This window comes from Salmo salar, chromosome 10, assembly GCF_965601325.2.
Source record: "Salmo salar chromosome 10, fSalSal1, whole genome shotgun sequence".
NCBI lineage: Eukaryota > Metazoa > Chordata > Actinopteri > Salmoniformes > Salmonidae > Salmo > Salmo salar.
In genome coordinates, this window is record NC_138300.1 from 21,869,099 (window position 1) to 21,895,000 (window position 25,902).

General features: G+C 43.7%; 1 protein-coding gene across 1 annotated transcript in view; it reads left to right on the plus strand.

The window, feature by feature from the left end:
• The first annotated feature begins 5,015 nt into the window (after positions 1 to 5,015).
• Positions 5,016 to 25,902, plus strand: part of LOC106613753 (fibroblast growth factor 22) — a 48,051-nt gene continuing 27,164 nt past the window's right edge. Inside the window, exon 1 of the mRNA XM_014216329.3 lies at positions 5,016 to 6,302. Coding sequence (XP_014071804.1) covers positions 5,945 to 6,302 — 358 coding nt within the window. The 5' untranslated portion in view covers positions 5,016 to 5,944. The remainder of the gene's footprint in view (positions 6,303 to 25,902) is intronic.

The following is a 25,902-nucleotide window of genomic DNA, read 5'->3' on the forward strand; positions in this document are numbered from 1 at the left end:
CGCCTGGCCAAACTGAGCAATCAGGGGAGAAGGGCCTTGGTCAGGGAAGTGACCAAGAACCCGATGGTCCCTCTCTCAGAGCTCAAGACTTCCTCTGTGGAGATGGGAGAACCTTCCAGAAGGACAACCATCTCTGCAGCACTCCACCAATCAGGCCTTTACGGTAGAGTGGCCAGATGGAAGCAACTCCTCAGTAAAAGGCACATGACAGCCCGTTTGGAGTTTGCCAAAAGGCTTCCTAAAGGACTCCCAGACCATGAGAAACAAGATTGTCTGGTCTGATGAAACCAAGATTGAACTCTTTGGTCTGAATGCCAAGTGTCACGTCTGGAGGAAACCAGGCATTGCTCATCCCCTGGCCTATGCCATCCCTACGGTGAAGCATGGTGGTGGCAGCATCATGCTGTAGGGATGTTTTTCAGCGGCAGGGACTGGAAGACTAGTCAGAATTGAGGGAAAGATGAATGGAGCGAAGTACAGACAGATCCTTGATTAAAACCTGCTCCAGAGCACTCAGGACCTCAGACTGGGGGCAAAGGTTCAACTTCCAACAGGACAACGACCCTAAGCACACAGCCAAGGCAACGCAGGAGTGGCTTTGGGACAAGTCTCTGAATGTCCTGTATTTACACATTATGTCCCTTGCGAATTTAGTAACTTTCCCACAGCTGTTACAAATAGATGTTAGCTAACACATTGTTACAGTAAATGTGAAGATATTTGTATACTCACAATAGAAATCTGACTTTTAATATTTGGATAAGAGATAAAAGAGCAGAATTATTCTATCATATGCTTAAAAAATGAGAGGTCAGGGGTGAGCAACTGAAAGAATCTACAAGCCATCAGACTGCTGAACACTTGAACTGGACTGACCACCTGCTCTAATTCTCTGCACCTCACTCACTCACGCACACACACACCCACACAGACATACACACATCCCACACACACACACACACACACACACACACACACACATATATATTCATGCTACAAACACATCATAGCTGCTGGCATACTCTTATTATGATTGCTAAATACTGTACAATTTAAACACTTGCCCCCCTTTTTCCCAAAACACATGTAAATATTGGACTATAATTATTTTACTAAGCCATTTACATTATGTTCATAGTCTTGTCTTTTATTATTTCTTATTGTTGTTGCATCATCGAGAAGGAACCTGTAAGTAAGCATTTAGTTGGATGGTGTATACCATGTGTATCCTATACATACAACTACTGTAATCAAACCTGAAACTTGAAGATCAGCAAGAGAAGTATAGAGGGAAAGAGGGGGAGAGAGAGTGAGTGAGTGAGATAAAGAGAGGAAGGGGAAGAGTGATTGAGCCTCAGAGGGAGTGAGAGGGAGAGAGAGTTAGAGAGAGGGAGAGGAAGGGAGAGAGAGAGTGAGAGAGAGTGAGAGAGAAAGAGAGAGCGAGATTAAGTCCAGAAACAGGGAGTGAGTCAGTGGAGTTAGCAAAAGAGAGAAAACAATTAATAATAGGAGCTATTACTGAGGGATCGTCAGTGCTAAGAGGGAGGTCGAGTTTCAAGCCCTTTTGAAGACTTTGATGGTACAAAACAGGCCTCATTACAGAGATATTATCTCCATTCATACACTTACAGAGCCGCTTGGATCCCTGCTGGGAAAGATTAGGTTCCTTCGCTTGTGAACATCCTCCTCTGGTGCCCGGGCTGCAGAGTTTTCTCAGCTCAGGGCGCACCCTGGCTGGGAGACGCAACGTGGGAGCCGACTGAAAGCCTTCTGCAGGAGAGAGGGGAGGGCTCAAACTCCCAACAAGCAAGCCCTTTCTCATTTGGAGAGAGAGCTGCGTCACACCAGAGGGCCCCCCACCGGCTACTGATCTCTTGAGTTTAGCATATGCCTTGTATTTTAGGATAGGGAACCAATGGGCTTTGGGCCTCGTTTCTTAACGATCATCACATTGACTAAAAGTCTTGAATGGACTTGGATTCTGTCATATAGGCCTACTGTATTTAATGTTATACTGTAAGTGTCTCTCTAACTTTAAGCATCAGCTGTCAGAGCAGCTTACCGATCACTGTACCTGTACACAGCCCATCTGTAAATAGCACACCCAACTACCTCATCCCCATATTGTTATTTCTTTTTTTTTGCTCTTTTGCACCCCAGTATCTCTACTTGCACATCATCATCTGCACATCTATCACTCCAGTGTTAATGCTAAATTGTAATTATTTCGCCTCTGTGGCCTATTTATTGCCTTACCTCTCTAATCTTACTTCATTTGCACACACTGTACATAGATTTTTCTATTGTGTTATTGACTATACGTTTGTTTATCCCATGTATAACTATGTGTTGTTGTTTTGTCGCACTGCTTTGCTTTATCTTGGCCAGGTCGCAGTTGTAAATGAGAACTTGTTCTCAACTGGCCTACCTGGTTAAATAAAGGTGAAATAAATAAAAAATAAATATTAAAGTATGTTTTGAACTGGTTATTGAGAATAAGGTGCACACCATGATAAATATACAAGAATGTGGTTAAATATTACAAATAATTGAACAATGCGACATTATTTGAAGCACCATATCCACCTGGAAATATCCATACAACTCGTTTTGGGTCATTCATATTCTACCTCTACAATAATATGTCTAACTTCAATAACTAAGGATACTGTATGGGTCTATAGTCAAGCCACAGACAGCTTGTGTCTAGCTTTGCACTGACGTTTGGATCCAGGACCCCACAAAGCAATCTACTGCCACATCTGACATTCAGATGAGGGCAGAACCTTTGTTCTTTGACCTCCGGGGAAGACTGACTTTTAAATAAGAAGTTATACAGTACATAGCATGATTGTATGATTTTAATTATGGCCTAATTTTCAGAGAGGATGGGCAACTGGAGCTTCCTGGGGGGTGTATGTGAGGGCCAGAGGGGCACCAGATTGGTGCAGGCCACATGAAAGAGTTCCCTCTCCATGAAGTGAAAATAGGGATGACCAAGCAGCTGGCATTAGAATGAAGTGGAAATAGAAGAGCTATCATAGAAATCAGCTTAAAGAGTCATTCAACTCAAATAGAATCCCAAAGAAACACCCCAAAGAAAACCCCCTTGACCCAGTTATTTGAGCTATCTTTTTATAATGGTATGTAGACCTACACTCCAACAGCATGATGTAAAGTCTACCAGCCACTCGTGAATGTAGATGTATACTCTTTTTTGATTACAATTATATTTGCATATTTGTATTTAACTTCACACATTGTTGGGCAGGCATAAGCAAAGCCAGCTGTGATAGAAGGTCTTCTAGCACTTCAGAGGACATTGAAGAATATTGTTTTCCATTACAGCGCTGATAGAGAGAGCTGGAGCACCCTATAACAATTACACAGGCAAGCCTGCGAACACTCAGCTGTCCTGAGAACTATTTACATTTTTTTGAAGATTGGGAAACAGTTTTATACAATGCTAACATAAAACACATCCCCTATGTGTGCTGTGATCTCCCGGCCCAAGCTCCTCCAGCCTGGCAACAGCATAGGCAGGCAGCGACAAACAGACAGTTATTCCGCTGGGCGGAAGAGGGGGAAGAAAGGACAGTCTGTAGGAAAGAAGGAATAAACCTACTGGAAGTCAAGAGACACTGCAGCGTGGTTTAATTGGGGGTGAACATTTTTGATTTTTACTAGGGCCTATGAAGATAAATAGAGAGAGAGGCTTTGATGAGGAGGTCCACTGTATCTAATGGCCAGAACAAGCAGGTAGACAGGAACGGCTGCTGGGGGTTGGGGCTGGGGGGGAGAGAGAGGGCGGCTGGTTTCTGTCTCACTGGTCTTTTATGATGGGAGAGGGGGGAGAGAGGGGAGATATAAGGACAGCCAACTCCTGGTAGCAGTTAACAAGCTAAAGAGTGTGAAGTGACTGTCGCCCTCTCTGTGCACGCACCCCTCAAACACACTTCCACCCCTGGACACCGTGGTCGCCCCGGGGTGGTACACATCATTGAAACCGGGAAGTAAGTGCCGCACTAACTGGATAGACTCACTTTAAAACATGTGCTGTGGAGTGCTGCGGCTGGTCTCATAGCGAATGCTCCTAGCACCCTCGGCTGGCGGAAACAGATGATATCAAATATTTTATTTTGTTTCACTTTGGTGTAAAAAAAAAAAGGTCAACACATAGCCTACAGTACAGTTACAGTTTTGTCATCATTTCATTATTAATGATTGCATATTATAGTGAATTTGAGCCACTCTTCAAATACCATCAGGAATAAACTTAAGGAGTGAGGACAGGACAGTATATGGACAGTTTTGACAAATATTTAATGTAATGCATTAGGGTGTCTTTCATTTCTCTGAAGCCATTGATTCAGTCCTGATTCACAGACAGAAAGACAGAATGTGAAGTAGTAAAACACGTGTTCACCATTACCACCCTGGTCTCACGAATCAAAGGTGAACATCAGACACAGCCTCATAGAAACATTAACACAGGTGATCAGAAAGACTTCAATGGAACAGCTCTACCAACACTCCACTCTGCCGTTGTTTCCGACATATTGATGCAAAACAGGGGCGAAAATTAAAGCCCTTTTTAATCTGTCCCATGTGTCTACAAAGTCCAGTCTCAGGTGTCACAAAAGTCCACCTCCCATGTCACTTTACTGGAGTTACTTTCTTACTGATGATTTGACCTGGGAGAATTCCTCATCATCTTCAAGAGCTGGGACAACAAAGGTGTTTGACTTGACACTTTCCAGTTGACACTTTCCATGAAGCAATAAAACCTACAGTTAGCCGGCTTAATGACACTAATGGCTTTCTAGGAACCATGATTAGGAGAACAATTCTACTTTAAGAAATTATAAAAGGGAGATGGTGCAAAGCCTCTCTCATTTATTTCAAATAGTTATCAATGATGGTGGCCCCACCCCTCTCCTTTCAACCCCCAGATGCAAGCCCTGCCCAGGATAAAATGCAGGACAAGCCCAAGCCTCCCATTCCACACAGGAGAAGGGACTGGCTGCACAGGAGAGAGTGAGGACATTCATTTACTGCTTCATTGCGTTACACAGGCAGACAGACCTGACGCACACTCACTGACTGCCTCTCTCGCTCACTCACTAGCTGCTGCCTCTGTCTCTCTCTCTCCCTCATACACACACGGTCTCTCAAACCTCTCCCTCCCTCTCACTCTGCCTCTCTCACTCACATATACACAGACACACACACACACTCTAACTCTTTCTCTCTCTCTCTCTCCACACACACACACACACACACACACACACACACACACACTCACTCACTCTTTCTGTGACTCTCTCTCCCTATCACATTCTCACACACATTTACACATGCACACATTCACTCTCTCTCCTCATTCAACTCCTTCTCAGCCACGGGTCAGCAGCACAGACAAGCACCTTATTCCAGTCCATTTGGAGAGAGGAGCATCGCAAGGTGCACACATCGCAAGACAGGACACTGACTGACTCTGCAGCCGTAAAATAAGGACACAAGCCAAGGAACAGAACAAGCTTTTGGAGAACAAGGAAACAACAGAAAATAACAGATTGCTTTTGGCAATGGATTTACAAAGTGAATTGTTTTCCGGTGAATAGAAGCTGAAAGAGAAATAAGAGGAGATCATCATCAGACACATAAGTTAAGAAACAAACTCATCTGGGAAAGAGGACTGGTTGGAAGCCCAGGTTCCTCTCTGCTCTGCTGATTGGAAGCCCATGTTCCTCTCTGCACTGCTGTTTGGAAGCCCAGGTTCCTCTCTGCTCTGATCCTCAGTGACAGGGTCTGCTGCCCCCTCGATCATCACCCCTTCCCACCCTCAGAGAGAGACCACTCACCTGGACGACACAGCCCGGGTCTCCAGCCAGCCAGCATGCATACTGCCTGTGCAATGTGCACCTTGGGAGTCTGACCCACCATGTGCAGATGGATGGCACCCGTCGCTAGTCTCCGTCCTGACCTCGCTGCCATTGGCACTGCCCACGCTGGGCTTCCGCCCCTGCCCAGTGCTGCATCCCTTCGCTTGGCGTTCCTCACCCTGCTCCTGGTGGCTGGCACAGCTCTGGGGGGCTGCCCGCTCGGGGTAGGGCATGAACCCCTCCAAGTACTGGCGAGAGGCATCAACTGCTCATGGACACTGGAGCGGCACACACGCAGTTACAATCACCTAGAGGGCGACGTACGACTACGGCGGCTCTACTCCGCCAACAAGTTCTTTCTCTGTATCGACAAAACAGGCAAGGTGGACGGCACCAGACGGAAAAACTACGCTGAAAGTGAGTAAGCTGACACTATCTCCCCTTTCTATCTTTCCTATGTGACGGAGAAGAGGTGGGGTGCCTATTGTCTTTTATGGTGGTGTAAACTCTCTGATCTTGCTACTTTTATAGCAGTTCATAGGAGTTTCACTGGCTTGTATCAGCCTTTGGCGCCTATTTGTGCCGTGTTTGGAGCGGGAGACGATGCTAGGTAAACTGGGAATTCCACAGCGTGGTTTAAGCCACCTCATGGGAAACCCGGCACTGTGTTTACAGCAAGGCAGACTTGAGGAAAGACATTGTGCATCAGTTGGTCGTGCAAACTGGGCTTGGGAAAAAAGCTTCAATTTCACAGGGGATTAACATGTCAAAACTGTGTTGAAAGTCCTCCAGTTGCAAGGGGCAGATGTACCCACAAACCATTTCTGTCACAGTTTACATGGGCACAATTTTCAATTTTTCACAGTTTTCAAACCAAGTTTGTTTAGCGCTTGTTAAGGGGATAGTCGGGATAATTTGGAGCCTTTGTGATTTAAACTGTTAAGTACAGACCCAGAATCAACCTCTAACACAGATCATGTGTGTGTGAAAACTTCAAATCAGACCAGAGAGCTGGCTTCACATCCGTGTACAGCAGGTGCATTGGGCTCGCCAGCGCTGTATAATTTATTGTAGACAGTCAGAGAATTTCCACATACCCATGCAACATGCCAAATCTCCTAACACATACCTACAGTCTCATCAAGGATCTTCCAAAAATGCCTTAAACAGATCAGACTTCTCATCACCTGTTACCATCTCATCTCAGTATGTTCAGTTGTCCTAGTTTTTCCAGATTGGACAGCACTGTATCTGATGTTAGTAATAAGGACACTTGAGAGGAGGGAAGTGCACTGGGCATAGGTGTCACTCACTCTACGATCTCAATCAATGGTGTCTTTCAGACCTTTGACCAGGTCAGACAAGTTGTCGCTGGTCATGAACTGACTTCCCAGTGGCCACTGGACAGCCTTGAGACGTTTACACCTTTGACGGTTATATTTATCCATTTAGTCGTTAATGCCTTTTTACGTCAGTGGGTGAGTCAGGTTTTTTCCATGCTACCAAGGTAACAGCAGGGACTGCCCAGTCAGCCTGCCACTGTGTACAGCCTTATAACAGTTGGGTGACATTTGTTAACATTTGTTAACTAGACTACTCATCTGGCAGACAGTTTTATACCTCACACACACGCCAACATAAATTCACATTGACTTGAATTATCACAATTCAAATTTGTGTCGGTGTTCACTTCCCTCAAATGGGGATTCAAATTTTCATATTGGTGGTTTAGATGTCAGATATAATCATAAAATGTTACTCTCTATGTTTGACACTTTAAAGGGAGGCTGAACTTCCTGATTTGTCCTCGTTTGGGTCATTAAGAAACGTTAGCGGCCCTGACTCAATTCAAATGTGAGTTGGTGTCGGCGTGTGGTTTGATGTGGGTGTCTCATGTGTGTTCACAGGTGGAAAGAGTTAGCCAAATCTTCTGCCAATTAGCTTCAACTGGCTGGTGTGCGACAGTGGCAAAGTTGGTTTGACTTTAGATAGCCTATCTTCGGGCTAGTTAGGGACCGTCAATAAATTACACAATGTAAATAAGACAATATTTTCATTTTGCACATCTTTTAGTTTTCTCATTAAATGCTTTCAATATTTGTATGCAAATTTCTACAATTTAAATGTGGTTTGAGCTTTTTAAGTTATTTAAATTTGGAGCAAGTGGAATTTTAACATATTGTCCAATGTATATTTTGTAATTTCCCTATGCTCCCTAACTAGCCCCATAGGGATATCCAAAGTTAACCCAAATGTACCATAGGCATTACGATAGGGTCGCGTGCAGCTGCACGCCAAATTGATGATTACTTGTGTACTGCCAGTTGTGGGCATGTGGGCAGGATTGAAACAAACCGAACCTTAATTTACGTTGTGATGCAGTCATGACTACAAAACTCAGTTTGTCTCTTTAAAGGCCCAGTGAAGTCAAGCATGTGATTTTCCTGTGTTTTATATATATTTCCACACTATGAGGTTGGAATAATACTGTGAAATTGTGAAAATTATGATAATGCCCTTTTGGTGTAAGAGCTGTTTGAAAAGACTGCCAGAAATGTCAGCCTGTTTTGGTGGGATGGAGTTTTGGCCTTTCATGGTGACATCAACATGTAGTAAATTAGTTAATAGACCAATAAGAGTTCCAAACCTCTCTGCCAATCAATCAAATCAAATTGTATTCATCACATGCTTCGTAAACAATAGGTGTGGACTAACAGTGAAATGCTTACAATAAGAGCTCATTTTCAGTTTTCCCCTCCCCACTCAGACCACTCCCAGAAAGTCCTAGCAAAATTCTTGCTTGAGCAATTGGCCTTTGCGAAGAAGCCATTTGTATTTCTTTTTGACCAATTTAATTGAAAACAATCACAGTAAGGTACTTAATTGTTACCCAGAAATGATTTGTTACTGAGTTAAAAATGTCTGCATTGGACCTTTAAATTCATTGGCGCAGCAGTGGAAATGTTGAATTGGCATGGCAAGGGAACTTAATAAGTGGACTGTAGCTAGCTGAAACTTTTTCATGCTCCCTTAGAAAGCAGCAAAAGTGATGCATCTGGATTGGGAGATTTGTGGCTTTCCATGATCTTGTCAGAAGTGGTTAGTCGGTTGTACAGAGTGGTACCCCATGAAAATGTGCTGCCCCCAAATGCAATGCTCTCTTTACCCACGATCCTCTCATTTCCTGCCCTGGAAAGAAAGATTCTCTATGAACACTACAGCACAGTGAGGGTGTGTACCTGCCTGTACGCATACAGCAGCACCCTGCCAAACCAGTGGTCATTCAGGCTTTGCCTTGAAATTAGTTAAAGGGACCTTGTGGTCGTGATGTGGTCATACCTCACAATGAGACAATCTGGTTCGGTCTATTCTGAGGTCTAGTTTGGGTTCTGTGTTACCACAGGCCATTGCTTAAAGGCTTTTTCAATTAGACTTAAAACGTCTTTACCTAGAGAATTCCTTGATACTGATACGGTCACTGTGCTATAGATTGGAGAGGGACGACTGGGAGGAAGCTCTGCATTTGTAATGAGCTTCCAATGACACAGATACAAGAGTGCAGCCACAGTACAACTGTCCCGGTGAAAAGAGAGCACATTATCTTTAAGTGGCTTGGCTGGCAGAGTAGATTTTTGTGTTGAGTTGACTAGATTTTCTCAAGTGTCTAATACAAGATGAAGAAAACAGCAATGACTTTATTATCCAAACATAAATCTCACACGCACCCACATGCAAATGCATATGCATGCACGCACGCAAGCACTCACACACAAACTTGCACATTCACACCACTCACCCACAGCAGACTCCTTGCTCCTTCCCACACGTTTTAATGTTGCTGTGTGAGTGGGGAAGTACAGCAATGCAGAGCCCCGAATACTGTCCAGTGCGAGGCCCCTCCTTGTCCTCTGTGTTGCCCTTACGGTCTGTCAACACGGCTACATTGCCCCGACAGCCCTGCTACGCCCTCGCCCCACTCAGTTTTTCCAGCCCATGCTTCCAACCTCTCAGGTGCAGAAACAGTCGGAATTAGTCAACAGGCACTGCTAATTGAGGTCGGAAAATATTGTATCAATCCCAGTAGACCAGAGTATGGAACAGCTGAGGGAAGAGGCTGGGACTAAGAGAGATGGAAGGGACTGAGAGAGAGAGATGGAAGGGACTGAGAGAGAGAGATGGAAGGGACTGAGAGAGAGAGATGGAAGGGACTGAGAGAGAGAGATGGAAGGGACTGAGAGAGAGAGATGGAAGGGACTGAGATAGAGAGAGATGGAAGGGACTGAGAGAGATGTAAGGGACTGAGAGAGATGTAAGGGACTGAGAGAGATGTAAGGGACTGAGAGAGAGTGGAAGGGACTGAGACAGAGAGAGGAAGGACTGAGACAGAGAGAGGGAAGGGACTGAGACAGAGAGAGGGAAGGGACTGAGACAGAGAGAGGGAAGGGACTGAGACAGAGAGAGGGAAGGGACTGAGACAGAGAGAGGGAAGAGACAGACAGAGAGAGGGAAGGGACTGAGACAGAGAGAGGGAAGAGACAGACAGAGAGAGGGAAGGGACTGAGACAGAGAGAGGGAAGAGACGAGACAGAGAGAGGGAAGGGACTGAGACAGAGAGAGGGAAGGGACGAGAGAGAGAGGGAAGGGACTGAGACAGAGAGAGGGAAGGGACTGAGACAGAGAGAGGGAAGAGACGAGACAGAGAGAGGGAAGGGACTGAGACAGAGAGAGGGAAGGGACTGAGACAGAGAGAGGGAAGGGACTGAGACAGAGAGAGGGAAGGGACTGAGACAGAGAGAGGGAAGGGACTGAGACAGAGAGAGGGAAGGGACTGAGACAGAGAGAGGGAAGGGACTGAGACAGAGAGAGGGAAGGGACTGAGACAGAGAGAGGGAAGGGACTGAGACAGAGAGAGGGAAGGGACTGAGACAGAGAGAGGGAAGGGACTGAGACAGAGAGAGGGAAGGGACTGAGACAGAGAGAGGGAAGGGACTGAGACAGAGAGAGGGAAGGGACTGAGACAGAGAGAGGGAAGGGACTGAGACAGAGAGAGGGAAGGGACTGAGACAGAGAGAGGGAAGGGACTGAGACAGAGAGAGGGAAGAGACTGAGACAGAGAGAGGGAAGGGACTGAGACAGAGAGAGGGAAGAGACAGACAGAGAGAGGGAAGGGACTGAGACAGAGAGAGGGAAGGGACTGAGACAGAGAGAGGGAAGGGACTGAGACAGAGAGAGGGAAGGGACTGAGACAGAGAGAGGGAAGGGACTGAGACAGAGAGAGGGAAGGGACTGAGACAGAGAGAGGGAAGGGACTGAGACAGAGAGAGGGAAGGGACTGAGACAGAGAGAGGGAAGGGACTGAGACAGAGAGAGGGAAGGGACTGAGACAGAGAGAGGGAAGGGACTGAGACAGAGAGAGGGAAGGGACTGAGACAGAGAGAGGGAAGGGACTGAGACAGAGAGAGGGAAGGGACTGAGACAGAGAGAGGGAAGGGACTGAGACAGAGAGAGGGAAGGGACTGAGACAGAGAGAGGGAAGAGACAGACAGAGAGAGGGAAGGGACTGAGACAGAGAGAGGGAAGGGACTGAGACAGAGAGAGGGAAGGGACTGAGACAGAGAGAGGGAAGGGACTGAGACAGAGAGAGGGAAGGGACTGAGACAGAGAGAGGGAAGAGACAGACAGAGAGAGGGAAGGGACTGAGACAGAGAGAGGGAAGGGACTGAGACAGAGAGAGGGAAGGGACTGAGACAGAGAGAGGGAAGAGACAGACAGAGAGAGGGAAGGGACTGAGACAGAGAGAGGGAAGGGACTGAGACAGAGAGAGGGAAGGGACTGAGACAGACAGAGGGAAGGGACTGAGACAGAGAGAGGGAAGAGACAGACAGAGAGAGGGAAGGGACTGAGACAGAGAGAGGGAAGAGACAGACAGAGAGAGGGAGGGGACTGAGACAGAGAGAGGGAAGGGACTGAGACAGAGAGAGGGAAGGGACTGAGACAGAGAGAGGGAAGGGACTGAGACAGAGAGAGGGAAGGGACTGAGACAGAGAGAGGGAAGGGACTGAGACAGAGAGAGGGAAGGGACTGAGACAGAGAGAGGGAAGGGACTGAGACAGAGAGAGGGAAGGGACTGAGACAGAGAGAGGGAAGGGACTGAGACAGAGAGAGGGAAGGGAAGGGAAGGGACTGAGACAGATGGAAGGTGGGGTTGAAGAGAGCAGGTAGCACAGTCTGAGAGTAAAAGGTGAGCAAAGGAGTGATAGTCCAACATCTAAATGGTTGGGATATCTGAATTAACTGAATTAAATCCACTGTGTATGAGACCCAGATAGATGCTGATTCGTGTTCTCATATTTGTGTTTAGGTACAATATGATACCACCCCTCTACAGTGATGTTCTTAGAGTTCAGTGGAATATTATACTGAATGACTAAATGATCTGTGGTATATTGAAATGTAACACTTCTTGTACTGGTCTGGACACGATCTGTGGCCAGATATCAATTGCATAATTTTGCAAATCCACTCCAAGGTGCAGTTCTGTCTGAAAAAGCATCCTATTCTGTCCTACTGATTTTGAACACACAGGTCAGATATCAATTCCTGAAACGTGTTATTGTTGCAGCCCGACCTAATCCCCACGGCTCTTTAAAGTATTTGTTAATCAAATCACCTAAATACCCATCAGCCATGATAAAGTGCCTGGCAAACCAATGGCAGATAGCTTGCAAAAACCACACTGGCTAAGTAGGCCTTCATTTGTGTGTCACCAAGGGGCTAAAAATAGCTTGTTGAAATAATAATGAGAGGAGAGAGTTTTCTTTTTGACTGATTGGGGTTCAACATGTCTTTCTTTTTAGCCAATGTTGGAGGTACAATGATCGAAGAGAAAAACAAATCAATATATTTACAAAAGCTCTGAAAGTCGGCACGAATCATATCCTGTCCAAGGTCATGGGTCATAACTTACGAATTAAGCAGAGCACAACAGCTGTCGAGGTCAGGCCGACCTCCACACGATAAACCCCAACAGCCAATCACTGAGTAGGGAGACCAATAAATTCACAACACAATGTTTGATGTTCCTCAGCCAGCCTTAGTCCAGTTCAAAATACATATTGGATCATTATGCTTGGCCAACCTCGTTTTTATACTTTTTCCTTTTTTCTCATGTCAGGTCAGCATGAAATACAGTTGGCAGGCGTGCCAATGTATGAGCCATGTTCACATCTCACTTGAAAAGGACACACTGTTGAAATGAAGGGTGTGTGTGGCTAAGGGCATCAAACAGTTGAGCAGCCTCCAGGCTATGACACCGCGTTTAACCTGAGGAAATAAGGTAATGTGACAAGTATAATCAGAGAAGTCACATTAAAATATGTCTGCTTCGCTATGTGTCAGTTTGCTGTTTTACCGTTCTTCATCTGTGCAGTTTACACTGGGAGGTGTGTCCTGTTTACCACATTTCCCTTAAGCTTAGCTTTGCAACATCTTGCTGTTTGATGTGCGACTTTCCTTTGCAATGAGTTCATAAGTATTTGACTTGGACTGGGCCCATAGGAAGAAAATCTTCCACCCCTCTAGAATATGTTGTGGAAAGGATTTAAACCCGTTTGAGAGAGGGGAAACTGTCACTCACTGGCCAGAGAAGGACTAGGTTGAACTTGAATTGGTAGGATAAATTATTTTACAGGCAACAAGCTGCTTGTAAAGACCTTACAAATTGGCCTCAGCAATGTCCACGTTGATATTTATGTTTAGTCCCTAAAATACGAGTTTATTTCTGTTTATTGTAGCTAGAACTTGCTAACAGTTCGTTTTAAGGGTTCCTATTACAGTGTAATTACATGTGTGATTACACTGTAACAAGTATTGTAGTTAATTGTAATGACTCTGTAATAACATGTAACTGGTGGTAACTGCAGTCTGTAATTACAGGTGTAACAACAAATGCTCGTTACCATGCTTCATACAAATGGGCACGTTTCCACCATTTGTTTCGTTTCTTCTCAGCTGCATCTGATTCAGTACCAACTGTCACAAAATGTGGACAGAAGCGCTAGGTGTCCAAGGTTAGAAACGTTGGAGGCTCAATAGGCTCTAAGTACCTACCCATGAATACGCACTGTTCAACAAATTCTCCACTCAATGTTGTCACGGGCAGCTGCACCCCAAAAATGTGTAATCTGGGTGAACTTGATTGAGTTGACAAAAACAGATCAGATATAGGTCAACCTCACTGACTGGGGTCTACCATACAAATGTCATCCCAGATTATAATTTCAAAAATTACTTATAATTAATGTGTTGTTGCCCATTATGACAACCTGAACCTCCTTGCCGTCCAAGTGGGATGATAAACCCACTAGTACACCACAGAGTACATGTACTATCTGAATAAGTACAATGTAATTTAACAAGATTTAGCTAGTTAAAATGAAGTGTATCTTAAGGGCTACTTATTGTAATTATTGGGTACCTACATAGTACGTCACCTATGTACATAGTTACCCATGTTACGCCCTGACCTGAGAGAGACGTTTTTCTCTGTTTGTTAGGTCAGGGTGGCTCAGTTGGTAGAGCATGGTGTTTGCAACGCCAGCATGGTGTGTGCAATGCCAGGGTTGTGGGTTCGATTTCCACGGGGGGCCAGTACACAAAAAAATGCATGAAATGAAATGTATGCATTCACTACTGTAAGTCGCTCTGGATAAGAGCGTCTGCTAAATGACTAAAATGTAAATGATATGGGGTGGGAACTCTATGTCATATATTTCTTTGTGTTTGGCTGAACATGGTTCCTAATCAGAGGCAGCTGTCTATCGTTGTCTCTGATTGGGAATCATACTTAGGCAGCCCTTTTTCCCTCGTTCAGTTGTGGGATCTTGTTGTTGTACAGCTCAGTGAAAGCCTGCAGAATGTGACGTTCGTTTTCCTTTGTTTGTTATTTTGTTTAGTATTCTGAGTATTAATAAAATTGAATCATGAGCAATTACCAGATACTTATTTACTACTCATTACCCAGTGAAAACAAACTAAATATGAGCATCTAATTTAGTCAACTTAATTGCAACATTTTAAAATATCTTACATTTCTTACAAAATAATAAGGATTTATATTGTTGTACTAATAATTTGATTAATTAGAATAAACAAAGATATAGGCCTACTCAATAACATAAAATAACGATTTTAATAGTGGTGACTCAAATCTACAGCCTATAGTATGGTGTGTAGTCTAGCTAGCAAGCTAATTCAGAAAAAACAGGATTGTCTTTTTCCCCTTTTCAAAGGGTAGGTAGCATTTTTAAACCACATGTAACATATGGATTTGCATTAATATATGCATCAAAAGTCCCAAAGCAAAGCTACGCCTCACTTTTCTATTTTTGGAGTTATTACATAAAACCGATCAGAATTCCGAATAATGCTGAAAAATGTTATGTGGGGTGTGATGTTATATGGAGGGCCCGGCAAGCCAGCCTATTCCCTATAATGTAAACTCCAACAAAAATAACTTCAAATGTATAACTTCAAATGAAACCAAATAATTTGCATTCATGACTACTGGTTTCAATTTAATTTTCAGCCAACTTACAAGCAAATACTTTTTGAATTTATTGTTACAAATCAGCTTGCAAGGTTGCTAGCACTTGGCAGGAACCCACAGAACTTACTGATAGACAGATGAGTTAGCTACCAAAGAAAAGCCAAGGAGAGAGGCACTTCAGAGGGAGAGGCCTTTTTACCAGCCGAGGGAGAGTCAGTTAAACGAATAGCAATATAGTAAGCTAAATCCAAATTGAATGTAAGCGGTTTATTTCTATTCACTGCTGACACTCACAATGTACCGGTAGGTCGATAGGAAACAGAGGTTGCAAGCTTCACATTCACGCTCGGCACAGCACCTGGTTTCAGTCGGTGCCTCATTCCAAATCTTGCCATCCACTGGTTATAGCCATCAAAGTCCTCCGGGATGAAATGAGCACCGCATACAGTAGATGTGCCCACTGTTCCCTTACTCCAATCCGCTCGCTTCAACCGGACCAACTGGTCCAATTTCAATGCTAGCTTCTCATTTTTGGGCCACAAATTAGTCGAAACCCCGTCCTTGTGGGTATTACTGCACCCAGCAATAACACACCTTGGTATATTTCACTTTTTAAAAAGCTGTTGGGTCTGAATTGAAAACTAGCATTAGCTGCGGACGACGGAAATCTACTACAACTCACTCGCTAGCTGGACTACCACTACCAAATGCACAGGAGAAGAGGAGATACAGTTTTTCGCACTCATTTATATGCTTTCTTCTTCGTTGATGTTGAATGTAATTACATGCTAGCATGGCTAGTAGCTAACATTAGCCAGCTGATGTTGACAATAGTGAATTGTGGGTAGTTCTGAAGATATCTGAAAATAAGTTAAATAATAATTCAAAATCCCCCAAAATAACTATTTTTATAGTTATAGTCCCAGCCTGTAGTAGATAGAAAGTCACGGCACCGCCCGCCTGTGGGGAAAACAACCTGTTGTTACCTAGGTTACCCCATTGACTCACAGCTAAAACTTGACATTTTTCAAAAACCTTTTTATTGTTGTCTGCTTGTTTTAGTCAATTACAAAACTACATTTTAAGAAAAGTACATGTCTAAAGATTAAATTGAATCATTGCCTGCTCCTGAGCGTTCTCACTACTTAGAAAAACGTAATATTGAAGAGCTTCCCTCATGTCCCTTTTCGTGACGGTGCTACCAGCCATGTGAGTTTTTAGCTACCAAACGGAACATTAAGCTAGCCAAGAACTACAACACAAACAAACAGACTATACAGCCTCAAATAGTGAGTGGAGTTGGAAACGGACTATACTAAACAAGTTAAATGTGATACATCTCACAGACACACGTTAGCTAGCTAGCTAGCTACAACACATACAGTGGGGGAAAAAAGTAATTGATCCCCTGCTGATTTTGTACGTTTGCCCACTGACAAAGAAATGATCAGTCTATAATTTTATTAGTAGGTTTATTTGAACAGTGAGAGACAGAATAACAACAAAAATATCCAGAAAAACGCTTGTCAAAAATGTTATAAATTGATTTGCATTTTAATGAGGGAAATAAGTATTTGACCCCCTCTCAATCAGAAAGATTTCTGGCTCCCAGGCGTCTTTTATACAGGTAACGAGCTGAGATTAGGAGCACACTCTTAAAGGGAGTGCTCCTAACCGCAGCTTGTTACCTGTAAAAAAGACACCTGTCCACAGAAGCAATCAATCAATCAGATTCCAAACTCTCCACCATGGCCAAGACCAAAGAACTCTCCAAGGATGTCAGGGACAAGATTGTAGACCTACACAAGGCTGGAATGGGCTACAAGACCATCTCCAAGCAGCTTGGTGAGAAGGTGTCAACAGTTGGTGCGATTATTCGCAAATGGAAGAAACACAAAAGAACTGTCAATATCCCTCGGCCTGGGGCTCCATGCAAGATCTGCATTTGAGTCATTTTAGCAGACGCTCTTATCCAGAGCGACTTACAGTAGTGAATACATACATTTCATACATGTTTTTTTTTTTTTTTTTTTTTTTTCTGTGCTGGCCCCCCGTGGGAATCGAACCCACAACCCTGGTGTTGCAAACACCATGCTCTACCAACTGAGCTACAACTCCACCTCGTGGAGTTGTAATGATCATGAGAACGGTGAGGAATCAGCCCAGAACTACACGGGAGGATCTTGTCAATGATCTCAAAGCAGCTGGGACCATAGTCACCAAGAAAACAATTGTTAACACACTACTCCGTGAAGGACTGAAATCCTGCAGCGCCCGCAAGGTCCCCCTGCTCAGGAATACATATACATGCCCGTCTGAAGTTTGCCAATGAACATCTGAATGACTCAGAGGACAACCGGTGAAAGTGTTGTGGTCAAATGAGACCAAAATGGAGCTCTTTGACATCAACTCAACTCGCCGTGTTTGGAGGAGGAGGAATGCTGCCTATGACCCCAAGAACACCATCTCCACTGTCAAACATGGAGGTGGAAACATTATGCTTTGGGGGTGTTTTTTGCTAAGGGGACAGGACAACTTCACCGCATCAAAGGGACGATGGACGGGGCCATGTACCGTCAAATCTTGGGTGAGAACCTCCTTCCCTCAGCCAGGGCATTGAAAATGGGTCGTGGATGGGTATTCCAGCATGACAATGACCCAAAACACACAACCAAGGCAACAAAGGAGTGGCTCAAGAAGAAGCACATTAAAGTCCTGGAGTGGCCTAGCCAGTCTCCAGACCTTAATCCCATAGAAAATCTGTGGAGGGAGCTGAAGGTTTGAGTTGCCAAACATCAGCCTCGAAACCTTAATGACTTGGAGAAGATCTGCAAAGAGGAGTGGGACAAAATCCCTCCTGAGATGTGTGCAAACCTGGTGGCCAACTACAAGAAACGTCTGACCTCTGTGATTGCCAACAAGGGTTTTGCCACCAAGTACTAAGTCATGTTTTGCAGAGGGGTCAAATACTTATTTCCCTCATTAAAATGCAAATCATTTTATAATATTTTTGACATGCGTTTTTCTGGATTTTTTTGTTGTTATTCTGTCTCTCACTGTTCAAATAAACCTACTATTAAAATTATAGACTGATCATTTCTTTGTAAGTGGGCAAACGTACAAAATCAGCAGGGGTTCAAATACTTTTTTCCCCCACTGTAGGTATAGTTATTCCAAGACTAATATGAGTCATCAAGCCAGTCATTCCTTTTCTCTCATTTATCCTCATTAATATACGTCTCCAGTTTTGATCCTAATGAGAGGCACTGTGGCTAGCTAGGCTAGTTATCTACTGTAGCTATAACGTTAGACTACAGTACATTTTAGGTATAGCAAACACAGCTAGCTAGCTAGCTAGACATGGCTAGCTTGGCTTGTAGTGGTACTAATGGTTCCAGTCAGGCTGTAGTCATTACAAAGCCAGGGAAAATGAGACAACCTAGATACCCAACAATGTCCTGGCATATAGGAACATCGTTGAGACAAGTCCAATGGCTCTTTTGAACAAGGACAACCATATCTACTCACTGCTAGCATGATCATGCAATCAGCGAAACACAAAGGCCAGAATATTTGCTACAAAACATAATTTTTTGATCAGACAGCAGACAGCAGGTTCAATCAACCAATGATGTCACTGAAAACAAAAAAATACAGCTACAGCATATCAAATAAACGGCTGTTGTGTTCCGTGATTTAAGAAAATAAACAACCACACCGTCACTACAACTAAGTTACTAAGTCTTTGACCACACTATGTTGTGAGTAAAAACTCATGCTACCTATCCTTGAACATTACAAGTAACAATGGAAATTCACAACGTCTGTGTCTTCGTCTGTTTCTTTTTCGTAAGCATTTTCCCATCCTGGAGTCTTAGAGACAATCTGTGGTAATGAAGAAGACTGTATGACAATTTAGAAAAGACATTACAATTAGCCTACTAGCCCTACCGTTCTCCAAACTATGATCACTATCATTTCTATAGACGGGTTGATTATTTAGCAACAAAAATGACGAGCGCACAACCATGGGGCAAAACACATAGGTTGACTTAGATTGTTGACAACATGTAAGCTATATGTCATCTCCAATGTTTATTGAAAACATAAATACATTTGTATAATAACTACTTTTTGTCACCCAAATACATCGTTACAGTTGTTGGTTAGCTAGCTAAATGTCCTTGCTAAATGTCCTTGTTTTTGAAATAATTTTTTTGTCCATTAAAATAACATCAAATTGATCAGAAACACTGTGTAGACATTGTTAATGTTGTAAATGACTATTGTAGCTGGAAACGGCAGATTTTTAATGGAATATCTACATAGGCGTACAGAGGCACATTATCAGCAACCATCACTCCTGTGTTCCAATGGCACGTTGTGTTAGCTAATCCAAGTTTATCATTTTAAAAGGCTAATTGATCATTAGAAAACCCTTTTGCAATTATGTTAGCACAGCTGAAAACTGTTGATTAAAGAAGCAATAAAACTGGCCTTCTTTAGACCAGTTGAGTATCTGGAGCATCAGCATTTGTGGGTTCGATTACAGGCTCAAAAAGTCCTTTCTTCTGAAAATCGGCAGTCTATTCTTGTTCTGAGAAATGACGGCTATTCCATGCGAGAAATTGCCAAGAAACTGAAGATCTCGTACAATGCTGTGTACTACTCCCTTCCCAGAACAGCGCAAACTGGTTCTAACCAGAATAGAAAGAGGAGTGGGAGGCCCCGGTGCACAACTGAGCAACAGGACAAGTACATTAGAGTGTCTAGTTTGAGAAACAAACACCTCACAAGTCCTCAACTGGCAGCTTCATTAAATAGTACCCGCAAAACACCCGTCTCAACGTCAACAGTGAAGAGGTGACTCCGGGATGCTGGCCTTCTAGGCAGAGTTGTAAAGAAAAAGCCATATCTCAGACTGGCCAATAAAAAGAAAAAATTAAAATTGGCAAAATAACACAGACACTAGACAGAGAAACTCTGCCTAGAAGGCCAGAATCCCGGAGTTCTATAATTTAGCCCAACATGATCAAAATGTATGAGTGGGACATATTGACTAAAAACATGAAACATAGAAAAAATTGTTGTCAATGCAGAGAACACCAGAAGAAGAATTATAATTGAATTACCATAGTGAATTATTGTAATAATGTTTGTTTATGTCTCAATTAATCCGATAAGGGATGGGTTGCCAGTTGTCACGGTTGTCGTCTGGAATGGAGGACCAAAACGCAGCAGGAATGTGGATGCTCATCTTGTATATTTATTTATATAACAAGAACACCAAAAACAACAAAACTAAATGAACTCACGAACAACACAACAGTCTTGTCAGGCTCACACTCAGCAAAACAAGGAACAGTCTCCCACAAACACTAAACCAAACAATGACCCATATATAGGACTCTCAATCAGAGGCAACGAGAAAGCACCTGCCTCCAATTGAGAGTCCAACCCCGCATTAACCCAAACCTAGAAATACAACTAACTAGACTAAACATAGAAATACATTAACAAGGAACAGTGCCCAAAACCCCCGGAATACATAAATCAAATACCCTTCTACAAAAACACCACCCCGAACCACATAAAACAAATACCCTCTGCCACGTCCTGACCAAACTACAATAACAAATAACCCTTATACTGGTCAGGACGTGACACCAGTTGGGGATTTGACACGAAAATACAATTTCATTCATTAATTAATTCATGTTGTTAGTATACTGTAACTATTAATTATTACAATTAATTACAATACTTGTTACAGTGTAATTACATATATATTTATACTTTCATAAGGACCCCTTAAAATGATGTTGCAGTAAACCTGACCTATCATTGGTGTACACATGCAGGTAGTGTGGACACCTGAGTATTTAAATGTGATTCAGTCTGTCACTTATTTTTCCTTATTGATGATGTTCCTGATACTGGAACAAGGACAGGAAGCCCAACCATTAACTGAATGACTTGTGTATTTTCCAATTTCCCTATTTCCAGGTCATAACATGTTTGCATACCCTTGCTTTGGCAATAAACATTCACATGGCACTACACTAGACATTTCACTATGATTTGGGTATTTAGTTGGCCCTTCTGAAGGAGTGAGATAGTTATATTATGTCTTAAATATTATGTCTAACTCCTCCTCATGACTCACCATCAATGCTAAGTCAGAGTGACTGCATCAACAGCATGGAGTAAAAGCTAAGAAGGGAAGCACCTGGCTAAATAAAGTAAGGACAGGCTGTTTTGAATAGGGAGAGGGCACACATGTTAATGAGGGTGTGAGAGGGCTGGGTTGTGCTCTGCTTAGTATTGTGGTGGACATATAAAAGGAGAGCTAGAGGCTTTCCCATTGCTCATTAGACCTTATGCGAGGTTTCCTCTAAAGCATCTGAGGGGCTTCAGAGAGAATCATGGTGCGAACAGGAGGGGAAAATTCCACGAATCCTGCCACTTTAATCCTTCCGAATAAGGACTGCGGCCCTGGCCTGAGTCGGAAACGATGAAAATCGATCTCTTGCCAGCTGTTCCTGGCATTGAGAGGCAAAAAGCTAAATAAAACACGCGCACGCACGCACGCGCACACACACACACACACACACACACACACACACACACACACACACACACACACACACCCTGGGAATGTTGCGGAAAATGTGTGGCAGTGTGGCACTCTAATTAGTCTAACCTCAATGGCTTCTAACACCGGAGTTTGATATCATGAATGGCCAATTTCTTTTAAATACAAATACCAGCTAACAACCACAGTCTGATCCTTTCTGTTCTATACTGGGTTCATCAATGGGTTTATTGAGTCTGACTTTGGCTCCAAGAGTCCACTCCTTTTTACATCTTACCGCTTTGTACATCCTGTGGATTTGAAAGAGTAGAAAAAGGAGACAATACCATTGCCAATAAGGAACCCTCTTTTAAAGACTTGAGCTAATTATGTTAGGAGAGTGTCCATTTGCATGGCTGTTTTAATGACAGGGGGAATTAGAGCTTCACACATTATCTATAGACTTTGGAGAGAGTTAATTGTGGAGAACTGAAACAATTACAGAGTTTGATAGCCTAGATGGCAATATGTATATTATGTTGTTAAAATGTATATTATTACTTTTTGTTTTTATTTCACCCATGCTGCTGCTCCCCCTATAGTCATTCCACATCACCCCATCAACAGTCTTTACTCTGCCTCCAGCCCAATGGACATTTATTTATTCATCACTGCCACAGTTGTTATGATGTAAATAGTGATATTTCTATTTGTATTGTTTGTATTATATTTTCTTTTTTTATTTCACTAGTCCTGATTTTCACTATACCCTGCAATCCTATCTGCAACCCTGTACATGTGACAATTAAACAATCGGAATCTGAATCTAGATTAAAGATACAGTGAGACAAGGGACCAAGTGTTCTTGATGCCAGAAACAACCCTTTCCCACTGATGTTATTCAGCTCTGTCTGCTGGCTACCCAGACTAATATACTGTTGCTAATAGAGTCCAAGCCATGCTCCCCAAAATGATTTACCCTCCTCATACACCATTGTAATGACCTACAATACATTACAGTAGGCATTGCAGTGTTATACACAGACTGTGAGCCAAGCAGTAACTTTTTAGAGGGGAATAGAGCTCAGTGTTTTCCTCAATGATCACTGTTATTATTAGAGAGGTTTTTGTGAAAGGTGTAAAGTAAGTATTCATTAGATCAGCTGGGAACCGCCGGTCAGCCAGTCTTACTCAGGCAGCAGCACCATATGTTTGGAATCATCATCTGCCAAAGAAAATATTGTCAGCAGCACTCAGTTCTCGGCTTAAATCAGGCCGCTCCATAAGACGGAGAGGGAGACATGGGCTCAACCCCGGGACTGCGAGGCACTGCAAGGTGGAGGACGAGGGCAGTCCCTCCCTCAGGCCAACTGCCGGAGTTTTATTGGTTTTGTTTTGACCTTTTCAAATGAAGAGTCTCGCCTCCCAGTTCGATGGAGCCAGACATCATTGTCTTGGAAAGAGCTGTTGGCCCAGGGGGGAAAAGGAAGCTGAAAGAGGAGCCCTTAAATCACAGGGTACCTCGATGTGAGTAAGAAACGGTAACAGGCAGAAAGGAATAACAGTTAAGAATGCGTAGTCGGCACACCTGCCGGTTGTTGGCTAGCTTGCCCACCCATTGGAGTTATGACAGATTACCATTGACTGGGTCAAAAAGGAAGCAATAAGCAACCATAAAACAGGGCTAGGTTAAGACGCCACGCGCCTCTACACTCAGGTAAATCTGGGCCTCCGCCGCCCCACCATTTCCTGCATACTTCAGTCTGGGGCCCGGCCAGAATGACCCACCTACCTTGCCTCACCTGTCTGTGGAGGGAGGATAAGTGTTGTGTGGTAAGCTCTCTGGACCCAAGTCCCTCACATCAGCAACATGCCTGCATGGCTGGCAAGTGAGAGACTTCATTGACTGCTACTATGTGTGTAATAGATTGTGTATCTGGCTAATTACGTCTCCACAGGGAAGTCACATTATGTCACAGTGAAATATACTGGAAATAACAGCTATACAGGTTATTTGAATCATGTAAATGACAATTATTGGGAAAATTGGTTTAGTTTTACTACTAGGCCTTATCGTTACTGCATATCTCTATGACTCATTATTATACAGTGGTGCTGGGGTTGTTGGTATGAATCGTTGGCACTAATCCAAGGTCCTCCTGTGTGAGACTTTCTCTGGCACGTTTCTAGGACAGGGTGTGATTTCCCAGATTACAGGAGTGAGTGGTTAGTGGGTCATCCTGAGAAGTGAACCCTGACCCCTTTATAGTACTCGACCACACCCAGCCAGACAGACAGACAGGCACATACACACCTACAAAACAAGTGCAGTACAATATTCCAAATAGGAGGAATAGCCTGACCTACTGTAGTTTCGTATGCCTGCCCAAAGTCAAGGAAAGAGCAGGTCTACAGACTCTATCTGATGTACTGTAACCTTATCCATTTCTGGAAGTGGATAATTAATGCAAATGTGAAAGTCAACTCCCCAGGTCCCTGCATACCATCAGGTTTAGACCATGCCCCCACCTTCCTCTAAAAGGACATTACATACACGTTCTCTGTACCTGCTTTGTATCAGGGGGAGAATTTAGCTAATTGAACATGAGCAGGATCTGAGTAGCGTGTCAAAGTTCTTTGTGAACTTGTACGTGTGTGTTTTAGAATGCATGTTCAGTGTTTATACTTGTGCCATTGTAGGAGCTTGCAGTGGACTCTAAACTGAAAAAGATGTGCCTTTCCTTCCCCTAATGCGTAATCAGATCCAGACCTCACCTTGTAGTAGATTAAGATCTCTCTGTGTGTGTGTGTGTGTGTGTGTGTGTGTGTGTGTGTGTGTGTGTGTGTGTGTGTGTGTGTGTGTGTGTGTGTGTGTGTGTGTGTGTGTGTGTGTGTGTGTGTGTGTGTGTGTGTGTGCGTGCGTGCGTGTGTAGGAGGTCATGCTCTTCATTAAAGCACAGAGGGTGGTCACAAAGCACTGTAGTGTCAGTGGTCTTTCTCCACGGACAGCTGCAGTAAGGAAGTAGATCAGTAGGGTTTCATCTAAAACAAGCCAGCCCCTCTCATTGAGCAGTTACTGTAATGATCAACTTCATCCTGGTTCCAGCTGAGGGATTATTTTCCAGAAACATTATGAATGAGAGCGAGAGAGAGAGAGAGAGAGAGAGAGAGAGGGAGTACACTGAAAAATCACTTTCATATGGGACGGGGCCTTCAGATATCAGATCATTTAGCATCTATTTTGGAATGACTATGACTCATTAAGAATGCGAGTCAGCTAACAGTGTGGAGCAGGCGATGAAAGTCCCACCCATAAAGCCTGCAGCCTTCCGTAACCAGGCGTCCCCAGACAGAATATTTAGATGTGTTTAAAATTGCAGGCTTTCAACACATCTTTGCCAGTGACAGTTGGAGCGGCTGCAACATGAGCTGGTTGACGTGTGTGAGTGTGTGTATTTTTGGTTTTACTAGAATTAGGGTTAGAGGTTTAGGGTTAGGAGTTAGGGTTAGGGGTTAAGGTTAGGGTTAAGTGTTAGGTTTAGGGTTAGGGAAAAAAGGATTTTGAATGGGAATCAATTGTTTGGTCACCACAAGGATAGTAAAACAATTGTGTGTGTGTGTGTGTGTGTGTGTGTGTGTGTGTGTGTGTGTGTGTGTGTGTGTGTGTGTGTGTGTGTGTGTGTGTGTGTGTGTGTGTGTGTGTGTGTGTGTGTGTGTGTGTGTGTGTGTGTGTTGACTGGGATGAGCAGACAGGGTCTAGATGCCAGCCCACTCCCCCCTCCTCTCTCTCTCCTCCCCTGCAGTGGATAGGATTGGGGTCAGGGCCCTTTGGCCAGCAGAGCAAGTGACAGTTCTGACAGGGCCCTGATTTCCCTCTTGTGCCGCCTGTCACCTCC